The 15,895-nt window shown below is 37.5% G+C and overlaps 1 protein-coding gene across 1 annotated transcript in view; it reads right to left on the reverse strand.

The window, feature by feature from the left end:
• wdfy3 (WD repeat and FYVE domain containing 3) overlaps positions 1-15,895 on the reverse strand; it is an 85,104-nt gene that overhangs the window by 57,340 nt on the left and 11,869 nt on the right. The window contains 7 exon segments of the mRNA XM_016561081.1: positions 490-656; positions 2,352-2,538; positions 2,918-3,110; positions 3,198-3,359; positions 9,161-9,270; positions 10,790-10,913; positions 14,223-14,433. Coding sequence (XP_016416567.1) covers positions 490-656; positions 2,352-2,538; positions 2,918-3,110; positions 3,198-3,359; positions 9,161-9,270; positions 10,790-10,913; positions 14,223-14,433 — 1,154 coding nt within the window.

Raw genomic sequence — 15,895 nt, forward strand, 5'->3', positions numbered from 1 at the left:
CCACACTTTGCTGAAGAAGCGTTAGCAAACTCTTGAGCAGCAACAACAGTACCATGTACTCCGCCATTGTTGTGTACGTTTGTTCGCGCTTGCCTTTACAATCGACACGTACTGCGCATGTCTACATACCTAACACCTACTACGCACGCGCATGACGTCACCGTTTTCAAAGATTCCCATTTTGGGTGTTTACACGGAAACGATAACGGTTGCGTTTTCAAAAACTTGCACTTTGAAACCCGTTTTCAAAAATATGCGTTTTTAGTCTCCAAAATGCCGTTGTCGTGTAAACGAACAGGCAAAACGCATAAAAAGTTTCCCGTTTATGGCTGAAAATGCTGTCGTGTAAACAGCCCCTGAATCCCAATATTTCCATGTTTCCTGGCCAAAGTTCAATATACTCCGGAATTTCACATCACCAACTTTCACACCCAGCTGTGCTGTGACACAAGTTAAGAGTCAAGTGCATGTCAATTTATGAGGGCTGACCTTTCCCAGAAGGCTGTGGAACCACAAAACCTGGAAGCAGGAAGGGTGCTCCGGTGGTGAGACCAGCTGGCTTCAGCTCGCTGACACCATATGTGGTCAGAGCGGTCACCAGGTTCACCAGGTCCTTTAGAGCATCTTTGGATTCATCCTCTTTGGCCTGCTCCAACCTAATATGTACAGCAAGTATAACAAAGAATATCACTACTCAATCATATCAGAATTTAAAGTAACTATACTGCCTCTTATTGCCTTTAAATTATTTATTTTTGGGGGTGAACTATCCCTTTAACACTTTAAGTAAACATACAAGTAGGGCTGAACGATTTTGGAAAATAATCTAATTGCGATTTTTTTTTACCAATATTGTGATTGTGATTTAATATGCAATTATTTTTTAAAGCTCTTTATGTTCTGTATTATTCAACAAAGACAAGCTATAAATCATTGTATAGTATGACCAACACAATATTATATAGATTAAACATAAATGTTCTTTTCTGTAGGCAAGGCCTATATGTTACGATGAAATTAGGTGATGCATGAATTGATATGAATGACATTTTTATTTAACAACTACAATCACAGTACATTGACTGATTTGTTGAACTTCCAACCTAATAATTATGTTTAAATAAGCCTGGTGTAAACATTAATATGAAAGTCAGTAACAAATCACACAAACTAAAGTAGAAATATAAAAACAAATCTGTTGCTTTACCACACTACTTTAGGTAATTCAAAGTCACTGTAATAAACATATGTAAACATGTGGACTGCACTAAACACTATCTGTTAACTTTAGACCAGTAGTTCTCAAACTTTTTTGGTCGCGCGCCCCCTTTAAACCTATAAAAAAATCTTTCCCAAATCCCCATCCCACCTCAGACTACCAAATAATTTCACTAAACATTATTAAAAATAATGCTATTTTAATTTAAAAAACACCTGCATCACTTGACGATCATGCTCATCATCAAGCCTCATCATATTTTCTGCATTTAGCTTTTGAATGACCAGCACCTGCCTGGGTCTGTGCGACTTCATCTATGGTTTTTCTCTTTGCTTTCACAAACCGATCCATCTCCCATTCTAAGTTACGTCCTTTGGCTGTTTACTGTTTTATTTCTTTTCTTTTTCTGCTGATGGCCCGCGCTCGACTTGAAGCAGCGCTGCTTAGATCGATCGGTGTGCGTCATCAAAGTACTGCGAGAGCTATAAGAGAGCGCGGACGTCTCATTATGCTTTCTCTCACCGTACTTTGATGTCATACACCGATCAATCTTCAAGTCGAACACAACTCTTTACTCTCGCGTGTCACGTGACCGAGTGTAATCGCACCCTCTGTGATTGAAAAATCGCGTTTTTTCATATCGCGATTTTATCGCAAATGCAATTAATCGTTCAGCCCTACATACAAGCAAGACAATAAAATAACTCAAATACTTTTTAAAGAAATTATATTCCACAAGAGCACACTCAATTGACCAAATTGACAGTAAAAACATTTATAATGTAACAAAAGATTTGTATTTCAAAAGTATTTATTTTAAATTCAAAAGAGTCAGTTTCCGTAAAAATATTAATCAGCACAACTGTTTTCATTTGATAATAATACGAAATGTTACTTGAGCACCAACTCAGCATATAGAATGATTTCTGAAGGATCACTACCTTTCCAAACTTTTGAACGTAGTGTACAAGAGCATGAAATATTGATTTATTTAGAAATGAGCAATGTAGTAAGTTTGAAAATGTACAGTCCGCTGATCATTACTGCAAAGTAACCCTCTTCCTAACCACACATTATCCTTCAAATATAAAATACTGAAGATTTGTGCAATAAATAATTAAAAATCAGTCACCTGATCATAAGATCTATGAGGAAGGTGTAGCCCTGACACATGCGGAAGTCATCCAGGAGTGTCTGAGAGACATCACTCGAATCCTTCAAAAAACAGGAGAGCCCAGCAAACATCTCCACAATCTCCAGAGGAGAGAGGTCATCTGACTGCTGCATGTTCTGGATGCACGTTGACAAGCACTCTTTCTCTGCAAGAAAGAGCCAGAACAAATATTGTCATTTTTTAAGCAGTTTTAACTTTTTTGCAGTAAACCAAAAAAATGCCTAAACACAACATTTCCACATTCACATACTTCAAAGGACTTAAATCCATCTTAAGGGCCAAGATTTGAGCATTGACCCATTAACTGCAGAGCAATTCTTGGCAAAAGTGTCTGCAAACACCAGACACTGACCTCTAAAAATGCTTCAAGCACAACAGTGAGTGACAGTAACCGGTTACGTAAGGTTAAAATGTTACTAGGGTTCATAAGATGCCAGCAGCAAAACATTGCTAGTATTATGCATCCATGCACAGCAATGGCAAAGAACCACATTGAAAGAAGTTAAATCATCACAGCAACTTACCGTGGATGTACTTGACGACGTTAACGCTGAGCCCATGTCGGGAGATGGTGGTAAGCACTTCTCCGGCGCTCTTCCTCCAGGGAAGGTTGTGGGGGGGACACCAGGAGGTGATGGCACTGAAGAGCAGCTGTAGATCATCCTTCTGGGCCAGCTCTTCTGCTGGAGACACGTAGCTGCACAGCTTCACAAGGATCTGAGAAGAAAAAGTCACAGTTGGTCTCAATATGTATACTTTATAGATATTTTGTGGAGAAAACACGGTTCCTAAAGACAGACAGACCTGGACAAAGACTTTCTGTAGAAGAGCTCTGCGGTCGGCCAGAGGAAGCTCAGTCTGGGTGGCAGCAGGAACCTCGGGCATGTGGGGCAGGTCAAAAAACAAATATAGACACTTCACCAGTGTGGAGGGCACCGACATGGTGGTCATACAGTCCACTGTTTTCTGTAGAAACATAGAAGGGGAAGGATTCAAATTCAGCTAATGAGCAGATCATGTTTTTTTATGTATTCGAATACGAATAACTGGCAACTTGTTTAATATTCTACAATTCTGTTAACAGATAAGACTAGAGAAGGAGGGAAAATAAAAATGAGTCACTTTGTATTAAATATCAATCCTATGAAACACCATGTTTAAAACCTCATAATCATCATTAGATAGCTTACTGAATGGTAAAACAAGGATTATAACAGTTTTAAACTCAAGATTGAGGTGTAACTTGAACAACTTTTACTTGAATAACCTATTTTCTGTTACTACAAATGATTATACGCTACCGTTCAAAAGTTTGGGGTCGGTAAGATTTTTTACGTTTTTGAAAGAAGTCTCTTATGCTCTCACCAAAGCTGCATTTGTTTAATCCAAAATACAGTAAAAACAGCAATATTGTGAAATATTCTTAAAATGTAACGGCTTTCTATATTAATATATATTTTAATTTTTAAATAGAATACATATTTTAAAATAAACTGAACAGTAATGCAAATACTTAATTACAACCTTTATTGTCTAAATCCAATAAACTATGTGTACTGATAAAAGACTAGAAGATATACAGTAAACCTAAACTTACATGATGTGTGCAGTGCATCTCATTACACAGTCTGGGTCTAAGGTCCTTTGTGAAACCCTGATAAGCATATATGGGAGATCAGTGATGTCATCACTCTGCACTAAAGGGGCTCAGGTGGACGTGACTGAAACGAAATGCTGCAGGTGGGTCAGAGCTCCGCTTTTCACTGCCATGTCACCTGCAGCAGTCTCGCCTGACACTAATCAGAGCAGGATCCTGCTGCCGGTGCCAATGAAACACTGATGAGAGGATAAAATCCTATCAGCCGCTTTTAAAGCAAGTCAGGAAGTGGTAGGAATCAGCTCAATCCGGCCAATAATTCTCTCTCTCTCTCTCACACATAAACACACACACAGCCCAAGCACTTTTTTCATTGCAGGTCCAGTCTGCAGCAGTGTGCACAGGCTGTCACATAAAAACCTGTTATTAATAGGGATGTAACGATTCACTCAAGTCACGATTCGATTCGATTCACAATTCTGATTTCACGTTTCGATTCACGTTTTTTCTTTTTTTTACAGATTTAAGACAAATAAATGAAATGTGTCCTTTTATTATTGCTCGGACAAAATGTTGCACGTTTCTTTGTGAAATTGAAATATAACACTATAACAATATACAGATTCACTCTCTGCCAGCAGGTGGCGCTTAAAGCGTTTCCGCTGTAAACAAAGCAGCGCTGCACTTAGATCTATACAAGATGAAAAGAAAAAAATACCATCTAAACTTTTCTAAAGACAGTAAGTTCCCCTCAGACATACATTCATATAAACTCCTACCCCTAACTGAATCGCGATTTGTTTAGCATCTCAACCGATTTGAATCGTTACATATTTGAATCGATTTTCAACCGGCTCGCGGTTAAACGTTACATCCCTAGTTATTAACAATCAAAAATGCTCACAAAACATTTATTCTTATCATTGTTGAAAAAAGCTCTGCTGCTTAATATTTTTATTGAAATTATATTTTTTTCCAGAAAGAATAAAAAGCTCAAAAGATCAGAATTTACTATAGATTTTTTTTTTTTTTTGGAACATTATAAATGTCTTGGTCACTTTTGATCAATTTAATTGCATCCTTGCTGAATAAAAGTATTAATTTTGTAAAAACACAAATAAATAAATAATTTACTGACCCCAAACTTTTAAACAATAGTGCAGTTATCAATCTAGTTATCGTTCTTGGTGTGAACAGGTCTTAAGACAAGGCCAAAGAATCCCAGCAGTGCCAAACCTTAATGGAGGATGCATTACAGCACAGTCACATTCAATGCTTTCATAAGAATGAGACAGCAAAACAGAAGATTAATCACTTCTACATTTTCATTCCAGTAAACACACTACGTGCACAAACAATAAATCATACCACTCTCTGTCAAATCAATAAAATCCACTATTTAGCAACATTAATCGTCTTTTACATACAAATTAAGAACAGTTACACTAATAAAGCCTCTCAGGCAAAAGGTCCATGTGTGAGAGAAATTGAACCAGTTGGACTCCATAAAGCCCCCGTTATGGCAGACGGTCAAGACTTGAAATAGCTCTCTCTGTGGTAGATAACCTCAACACTGAAGAGAAGCTAGCGGACAATGTGGTCTAGGGTCAAGTGTACATGACACCTACAGCCACTAAACGATGTTGTCTGACAGAAAAACACCAATAGAAGAGGGAAAAAGCAGGAGGACTTCTCACAGACCTCAACGCAGAGGAAGATGTGACAAGAGAGACGGTGTCCGTGAGGGTGAATTGAGGGTGCATTGGGAATGTAGAGCATGAAGGGCGTCCTTACAGAGAGAAAAGAAAAGAAAAGACCTTTGTTGTATCCGAGGGGCGGAGGGTGTTGCCAAGAGCACCAGTTTTTGTCTGCAACTCACAGCTTAGAATACAAACATATTTCACCCCTCAAAAACTTGTTTCACTTCTCAAATCTAGAGCCTTCTGCCTGAAAAGATAACGGTGCATGTTCAATTAATTCAAGCTCATCCTCTGGATTTTGACAAGCTCTAAATTGTGCCATATCACTGGATTCGCATTTCAAAAGGTCTGCATTTAGGAGGTGGAAATGTGTTTTATGTGTAGTGCAGCATGGAGATTTTATCAGAAGGTGTTTTCATTATATATTCACAGTAAAGCAGAAAGAGGGAGTAGGAAATGTAAAAATAGGCAGTGTGTGTGTGTAAGAGAAAGGGCACTTATTAGGCCACAGGAAATCTACACTTCTGCACTCCATCTTTATGTGCACAAGTTCTTTTCAGTGTGTTATGGAGGTAAATGATCCTTAAGGATTATATGAACCAAAATAAAATTAGAGCTAACAACAGACTTGAGGGAGATTTGAGCGTGCTGGCAAAACTTCAGCCAATTAATGAGATCCTACTTTATTAAACCAGGCCAACACATAAACAACTTGTACTGCAGGAAAATAACCATACAAAATCACAAGGAGACATGAACATTAAAAAAGGGCTAATTATAATAGTAGTGGTCGACCGATATTGTTTTTTTGACAGCCGATGCTGATATCTTGGAAAGCAGGGTGGCCGATGGCCGATATAAAGCCGATATAATTTTATTTATTTTAATTAATGTTTAAGAAATTTGAAATCATTTGAAAATGGATTAAAAAGTAAATGTGTTAAATAAACATACTTATACTTTATAATAGCAGTCACACTTCTGTTAAAATGTTCGGGTCAGCAAGGATGCAGTAAGTATAAAAATATTTATATTCTTTTGAACTTTCGATTCATTAAAGAATCCTGAGGGAAAAAAAGGATGGCTGTCTTCAAAAAAAAACATTGATAATAATAAGAATAAGCATTTTAGAATGATTTCTGAAGGATCATGTTACAGTGAAGACTGGAGTAATTTCCATCAAAGTAATTAATAAAATTTTTAAATTATAAAAAAATTTAAAAATTCTTTGAATTACATAGTACAATGTGAATATCATGTTCATCGCTGTACCATGGTACTGCCACAGCACTTTTCATACGAGACAGATCTTGAAGGGATTTTATTCTTGTGGGAACAGTAGTTACAACATTCCCATTCAGTCGATACAACACATGACTATGGGACATCCACAGATAGCCCTTTAATAATGCCCATGATGTAACCATGCCCATCTAACAGAGCAAATACCCATACACATATACCCGGAAACCATTTACTACTACAGTACATGGCATGGCTTTACTGTAGCCCCCACAATGCACTGCAAAAGATATAGAAAAATGATATCCAGCACCAGCTACTAATGAATAGATTTCATGAGATATCATAGATTCTCATTGTGATGCATAAAATTTACATTGGCCCTTCCAAAGTGCTATAATTTATGAGATACAATTTGGGCACTGACATAATGACCTCCCCTGGACGAAAAATCTGCACTTCTATTCCGTTGACTGACTTCAAAGAGCTTTGGATGAGAGTGGGATCAGTCCTTCCTCATCTAATGAATGACATGATAGGCACATTGTCTGTTTGATCAATCCATGAGAGGAAGTGCTTCAGGGCAACAAAAAAACATTTATGTGGTGTGTAGCTGACCACACCTTTCACTTCAAACAGGGCTTTATAAAGTGACCCTTGACTTGGTAGTCATAGCCTCAAGCTGTGCAGGCTTGAGCAATCAATAGCCTGAGAAACGGGTCTTCCGTGACACCATCCTCAAGCTGGAAGTTGTGACGTCAGGTCTGCAACCATTGTTGGAGAAGCCATCTTTCACTATAGAGCAGTGATCCTCAAATCTGGCTCGCGAGATCGTTTAGCTCCAACCCTATAATCAAACAAACCTACCTGTGATTTTCTAATGATCCTGAAGACATTGATTAGCAAACTCAGATGTGTTTGATTAGGGTAGAGCTAAACTCTGCAGGAAAGTGGATCTCGCGAGCCAGATTTGAGGATCACTGCTATAGAGTGAAGAATATTCCTCCTTTCTCCTGCTCTTGGTCAAATCCAACACATACTAATGTCACTATACTAATCCTTCCAGCCTCCACGCAGTTCTCCAGTTTTTTGATCTAGAAGAAGGCAGTTTCTCTCTCTCTGATATCTGAGGTATGTGCAACTCGAGATAAGGTGAACCAAGTACACGCTTAACAAATTACCGCTGATAGTGTGCTGAAAGGCAAACCTAGCATGGCTGGTTCCAGTTTTTGAGTATATTTTTCATACACTAGGTACTGACATGCCAAGGGACAATTATGTTTTCTTAAAGAGGTCCTATTATGCTTTTTCACTATTTCAACTTTAGTTAGTCTGTAATGTTGCTGTTTGAGCATAAAAAAGATCTGCAAAGTTACAAAGTTCAAAGTCCAATTCAAAAGGAGATATTTTATTTAACAGAAATCACTTTTCAAAAACTACAACGAACGACTCGTTTGGACTACAACGCATATTTTCTGGGATTTGTGATATCACAAATATCGACGAATGGGACGAGACCTAGTTGAGCTGCACTAGAGAAGGCAACAAGTGTTATCACTATGTCGGAGACACCAAGGCAGGTGATGAAAATTCTGTCATTAATTATTTACCCTCATGTTGTTCCAAACCCATAAGACCTTCATTCATTTTCGGAACACAAATTAAGATATTTTTGATGAAATCTGAGCGCTTTCTAACCCTGCATAGACAGCAACGCAACTACCACATTCAAGACCCAGAAAGGTAGTAAGGACATCGTTAAAATAGTCTATCTGACATCAGTGGTTCAACCTTAATTTTATGAAGCTATGAGAATACTTTTTGTGAGCAAAGAAAACAAAATTAACAACTTTATTCAACAATTCTTGCAGGGTCAGAAAGCTCTCAGATTTGATCAAAAATATCTTGATTTGTGTTCCGAAGATGAACAAAGGTCTTACGGATTTGGAAAGATGAGGGTGAGTAATTAATGACATAATTTTCATTTTTGGGTGAACTATTCCTTTAAATTGTAAAAATATTTCTCAAGATTACAATTTTTACTGTATTTTTGATCAAATAAACGCAGCCTGGGTGAGCATAAAAGAGTTTGTTAAAAAAAAAAACATTAAACAAACTGTGCATGTATTTATGTCTCTGCATAGATTTTTCTAGACCAGATGGACCTTGTTTTTATTTGTAAATGTTTCTTGCGATCGATTCATCTGCTGCACATTAAACACACAGACCTGTCCTGAGGAAGCCAGCAGGTTGATGGTGGTCAGGAGCATCCAGCCCCGGCTCGCCTCCTCGCTCTGATTTACCTCCAGAAACTGCACAATGGCTCTGCTGGCTGCCTCTGTGGGAGGAGCACACACACACAAACAGAATCACTGACGCGTTTAACAGTCTGTGCATGTGGATCAAATCAATTTTCACACGTCCTTTTGTGTGTGACTGGCCTCCTCTGGGGAAGGACGCTGAGTCAATTAGAGGTGATGACATGCAGGCGGTTTCGTTTCTCATTCATCCATTGCTACCTCTTTTTGAGATGCAATATCTTGACACCCCAGTGAATTCACAAAGGATAAGATTTACTCAGAAGAATGATATTTTCTGCTCCAATGAAAATGCAATCATATGATGACATTTTGAAACCCATTGTTATTAAAAATACAATAAATCTCACATACAGAATAAATACAGTATTATTAACATTATACATAATGCTTTTCATTGTATAAGTATTATGAATATAGTTTGAAATCAAAACCAAGTTTTAAAACATAATAGATGGTATAAAAAGCTGCTAAAATGCTTAAGCACTTACTCCTCATTGTATCATGAGATGCTCAATATGGTGTTTGTGGATCTATGCAACATATGCTGTCACGGTAGATTACATCACCAAAAATAAACATTACTGTACATCATGTGCCAAGACAAGCTGCCAACACACAGTGTGCGGACAGCAGAGTAACTCAGAGACCATAAAGCCCAGATTGAGTGTTCCTCAGTAATAAAAGCAAGAACACATAGGTATAAACATAGGTTATGTCTATGCTATGTCTATACTGCAGCGTCTGGACCAATCAAACACACAATATATATTTTGTTAGCTATATTTAACAAATACTCTGTAACACCCCTCAGTTAACAAGCCATATGAGGACCTATGGACCCTTCCCCCGAAATGCGTCTTAACACCTCAGAAAGACACCAGGTTCCATGGCAACCACGGCTGATAACACTGGTTTTATTGCTCAAAGGAATGCAAGAGAGAGACTCTCACTGCATTTTCCATAGCAAGAGGCAAAATGCACAGTAGAAATTGACTTTTCTACTAATTAATTCATAGGAAAACCTTTCTTTGAATGAACACACATATCCTTCAGGTCATTGTGTATGTTGTCTTTGATATGATTAATTATTCATAGTTCCCCATGAGCTGATTCGCTACAATACAAACTTATTAATAAATAGAGGATACAAATTATATTAAATCACTTTAAAAAATAATAAAAATAACATTTTACTTGTGTAATGGGCCAATTTTACAGTTAATTAATACATTAAAATGAGGGAAAATAGGTGAGATTTGTTTTAATCTATCAGGAATTGAATGAATTGAAAAAATTAGGCATTACATATCAGAAAGTAGCCAGACAAAAAGAAAGAAAACAAAGTTTAGCGAATAAAAGTGTGGTCGAATTTCAACCTTCAAAAATAATTGATTCTGTAATGACTTTTAATTTATCACGCCAACACATTTTTTTCAGACTTTTTAAGTTTTCTTACAATTAAATAGATTGGAGCAGGTCTGAATACATACTTGCGTGTTAACAGAATACCCAGGACATTCGAGTAGTTTGAAGTACCTGTTGATTTATTGGACGCTCTCCGTCTGATCTCAGTCACCATCAGCCTGGACACTTGAGTGGTGAACTGCAGCAGGTCTGAAAACTTCTCATTCATCATGTTTGGTGGAGCATTCCCAAACACCTGTCACACACACAAAAACACCATTTACAGAGCTCAAACAACCTTCTTTTCATGTAAACCTTTTTTTTCCCTCTACAAAGATGGGGACCTGTTGAGTTAAAGGAGACATATTATGCCCCTTTTTACAATATGTAATATAAGTCTCTGGTGTCCCCAGAATGTGTCTGTGAAGTTTCAGCTCAAAATACTCCACAGATCATTTATTACATCATTTTGAAAATGCCTATTTTGAGTGGAAGCAGAAACACACTGTTTTTCAGGCCTGTCTCTTTAAATGCAAATGAGCTGATGTTCCCGCCCCCTTTTCCAGAATAGAGCTGCGCCATTACAGCTCGTATCTGCTAAAAAACATCTGTTTTGGTTCTGATTATCATGTGTATCGCGCTGAAATCATGCGTTTTAAACCATATTAGTTTAAACTTCTGATATACGGTTTTCTGAGAGTACACATCCGAAAACGGCTGTCACGGCATGCGAGTAATACACTAAGTTCTCATTCACACACAAGTTTACGTTCAAAGTTACTGGGTTAATCTTTTTCACGTTTCCTTGGTTGGTAGATGCACCGGGGACCTGATTATAGCACTTAAAACCTGGAAAAGTCAGATTTTCATGATATGTCACCTTTAAAGCTGAGGTTTAATTAACAGTCACTCCCTTGATGTCTGAAGAGCAGTATGCTCAGTTTATAGAGTTCTTTAGCTTTCGTAGCAGCACTGATAAGAGATTCACAAAACTGCCCTTCAGCATCTGGCTCGCAGGCAGAATGTCCAGTCAAATTAGTATACTAACCACAAACATTCATAAGAGGCGCAAGACCATCATGTTCAAATCTAGACTGTCAGGCCTCTTGTTGTTTGAAGAAATCAAAATCAAGAGAGACATACTGCAGTGTTAATGCTAATACGCCGCGTTTCACATGAGTCTATAGCTCTGCATCAAATATGACAGCATTGTAAATAGAGAGGCAGTTTCATCCCACTTCTACAAGTGCTCTCCAAACGCACACAGGCTGCAGCAGGTCAGCGCTCTTTCATGCACAATGATGAGCTGTAGTTGAGGTCATATGCAGAGTTTCTGTATAATCAATGCTGGATGATTAGCACCATCATGCTCTTCTCCAGCCTGTGAGAGTCACTTGATGTCATAACGACTACTTAGCCTTTGTAAATGAAGCACTTGTACCTGCTGGTTCTCTGCTTCTCATTGTTTAAGTTAACAGTAAGTATAGTGTAAATAATTTGTCTTAAAGACAGGGATTTATTATTTTTATTATTAAAAGAATATAGTGATTTGTCTGTAAAAGAAGACACAGGTTTAAAGGTGGGGTAAGCGATTTTTCAAAAACGCTTTAGAAAACTGATTCGGGCCGACTAGCAAAACAAACTTGTAGCCAATCAGCAGTAAGGGGCGTGTCTACTCATGATGTGGAGGAGAGAGCGTTCAGTGGACAGGACGGACATTAGCGAGCCGAGCGACAGAAAGATAGAGATGGCAGATAAAAAACAAAAGAGGAAAACGTCTGCGGAACAAAAGAAGGCTTAAGGCAAGAAGTAGGACCTGTGTAAATATCGGATCAGCTTTCCAGCGCTGGAGAGAACTCAAGGAGCGGAAGGCCTGCGATCGGACGCCGAGGTTGCTTTGTTTCTTCTCGGGCGTGTTTGTTTTGGTGATTTCAAATGTCAACATTGGCTACCAGAAATCGCTTACCTCACCTTTAAGGTTCTTGCATTCTAACAATATGAAATTTACTGACTATATACACACTACTGTAAGTTTAGGGCCAGTAAGATTATTTAATGTTTTAGAAAGAAGTCTCTTATGCTCATCAAGGCTGCATTTATTCAAAAATACTGATTGTTTGTTTGTTTGTGTTCAATGCCATTCCAGCTTCTGTGGCTATTTTCATGGCGAGCAATATCAAAAATACAGCAAAAATAGTAATATTGTGAAATATTATTACAATTTAAAATAATTGTTTTATATATTTTAAAATTAAATGTTTTGCTGTGATGGCAAAGCTGGATTTTCAGCAGCCATTACTCCAAACTTCAGTGTCACGTGACCCTTCAGAAATCATTCTAATATGTAGATTCGGTCCTCAAGAAACATTTTATTAAAATGTTGAAAACAGCTGTGCTACTTAATATTTTTGTGAAAACTGTGATACAATTTATTAGGATTCTTTGATGAACAGAAAGTTCAAAAGAATTGCATTTATTTGAAATTGAATATTTTGTAGCAATGTTAAAGTCTTTACTGTACATTTTGATCAATTAAATGCATCTGTATCCCAAATGCAAAAGTATCCCATTTACAAAAAAAATAAATAAATAAATAAATCTTACTGAGCCCAACTGGTAGCCCAAAAGCCATATGAATGGTAGCATACAGTTTTTATTTATTTTATTTAATTATTTTTATTTATTTTATTTTTTTGCAAACTTAAATATTTGGTTTTTAGCACTGTTTGGTGATTTTCTAGCAATTATGCATATAAAGTTTACAGTCATCAGTTACATTACAGCTTTACAACTTCCAGCTACTGGTGCAATTATAATAAATTATTTGTTGTATTTTCTTTTTTGGGGAAAAAAAAAGAAAAAAGAAAAATATAAATAATATTTTTAGAATATAAACAAAAATTATAATTTTTTTCTTATTGTTATAAAAAAAATGTACTGCTAAAAACAAAATGTATAATTGTTTTTTATGGCAGGGCTAGTGAAAATATTAACAGGGCAAGTAGAAATCTGAACTACTGCCACAGCTAAGCCAGTAGAAAAAAAATCCTGCTGCTGTTGTCTCGTCACTAATTATCCTCTAACCTCCCAACCTCTTAAAAAAAAAAAAAACACTAACAAAAAGAGAGAGAAAAAAAGAACAAAGCCACCAGGGGGTGTTTTAGTGTTATCAGTGCAATAACATTTCTACTATATTTGTCTTCTCTGTTAATGCATTTTGACTGGTGAGGATGTAGTACTGTTCAGAAGTCTCTCTACTTTCTGTCTACCTCTGCTTTTTTTAATAAATTGCATTATCCTGATGCACATTACACTATGATTAACAAAAAGAGAGAGAAAAAAATAACAAAGCCACCAGGGGGTGTTTTAGTGTTATCAGTGCAATAACATTTCTACTATATTTGTCTTCTCTGTTAATGCATTTTGACTGGTGAGGATGTAGTACTGTTCAGAAGTCTCTCTACTTTCTGTCTACCTCTGCTTTTTTTAATAAATTGCATTATCCTGATGCACATTACACTATGATGATGCTGTCTCTTTATGTAAACAGTCATCTCTCTCTCACCCGGTTGAAAACAGGCAGCATCATGTAGAGCTTCTCCTCCTGCTCTTTTTGTGTCATGTGGCGCGGTGGGTGGCAGAGCTCGGAGAAGAGACGGCGCAGGTGCATGAGTCCCAGCGCGTTGTCCTGTGGGCTGCACTCCTCCTGCCGCGGCCTCCCCATGATCCTCTTCACCATATTCATTTTTAGAGGCTTCTTGAGGCCGAAGCCAGCCCTGACAGAGCAGACAAATAGACAAAAGAGAGGTTTTGTGAAATGGAGGAAATGAAAAGGGGAGGGTGGGGAGGGGAGGGGGAAAAAATAACGAGATGTCAGGGAAATTGATCGTCGATTGTGAAAGTCCACTTCTAATGTGACGTGATATGCTAGCTTCAAATTGCAGATCAAATTCAGCCTGTTTATTTTTTGCAGTGAACTGCTTCTGTCTGAGACCCTTTAGTGAGGATTCTGCTGCAGGTACAGAAATACTGCAGGACATGCAAACAAAACTGGATCCAAGATATTATTTAGGTTCATTTCAAGGACACAGCGATGAAAGCAAACTTAAGTATCTATGTATAAAGCAACAAGATTTGTGTATAACTGCACAAGCCCTTAGGATAAATATTACTATTATTGAGAAGCTATTGTGTGATTTTGTAATTCTCATTCTTATCAATTGTTGCACTTTAAATTGTCCATTCCATGTACAGTAAGTTACAGTTCATATAGGAAAATCAGACACAAACTAACTCTCTCTCTTACTAACTGCAAATTACAAACAAAAATGAGCAAATAAACATACAGGAAACAGCCAATTGATTGTAATAGGCTACACAGAGCTTTACTACACAGAGCAGTAGTTCACTGACAAGCTAGGCAATATCACACTCATTATCGCAGGCGATAAATGCCGCTCCATCTGAAAACACGTGATGGTGATTTACTACTAATCACGGAACCGGCATTACTTACGAGATGCGCATGACAATCGCATGCGATTAATTGCACAGCCCTAATAGGCTACATGGCTTGCTAAAAGGGCTGGGCAATAAACAATATATCATCAAGATCATGATAAAATGTAACGATAATAAGCTCTGGACATTTTTATCTATATGGATTAATGTAACTTTGCTTTCCATTTATTACTTAAAGCACACTTAAAGGGGTCATATGATGTTGCTAAAAAGAACAGTATTTTGTGTATTTGGTGTAATGAAATGTGTTTATGCGGTTTAAGGTTAAAAAAACACATTATTTTCCACATACTGTACATTATTGTTTCTCCTCTATGCCCCACCTTTCTGAAACGCGTCGATTTTTACAAAGCTCATCGGTCTGAAAAGCAAGGTGTGCTGTGATTGGCCAGCTATCCAGTGCGTTATGATTGGCCGAATACCTCAAGCGCGTGACGGAAATGTTACGCCCCTACCATACTGTGATGATGCCCTGTCAGGCCGGAGCGATGATTCAAAAACATGAAAACCCATTATAAACAAGGCATTCGTTGCATCCAGTGCTGCAAAAATTATGGATTATAATGACTAGTGTTGCGATGCATCGCGCCGCGTAAACATAAAACCATGTCTGCATTTGTGATCGGAGAAATGACAAACAACAAGCCCTACTCTACACTGCCCAAAAAACTCGCTTTAAATATAAAAAATATAAAATATAAAAACTCTTTAAATATA

This window comes from Sinocyclocheilus rhinocerous, unplaced genomic scaffold (assembly GCF_001515625.1).
Source record: "Sinocyclocheilus rhinocerous isolate Xijiao unplaced genomic scaffold, SAMN03320098_v1.1 scaffold468, whole genome shotgun sequence".
NCBI lineage: Eukaryota > Metazoa > Chordata > Actinopteri > Cypriniformes > Cyprinidae > Sinocyclocheilus > Sinocyclocheilus rhinocerous.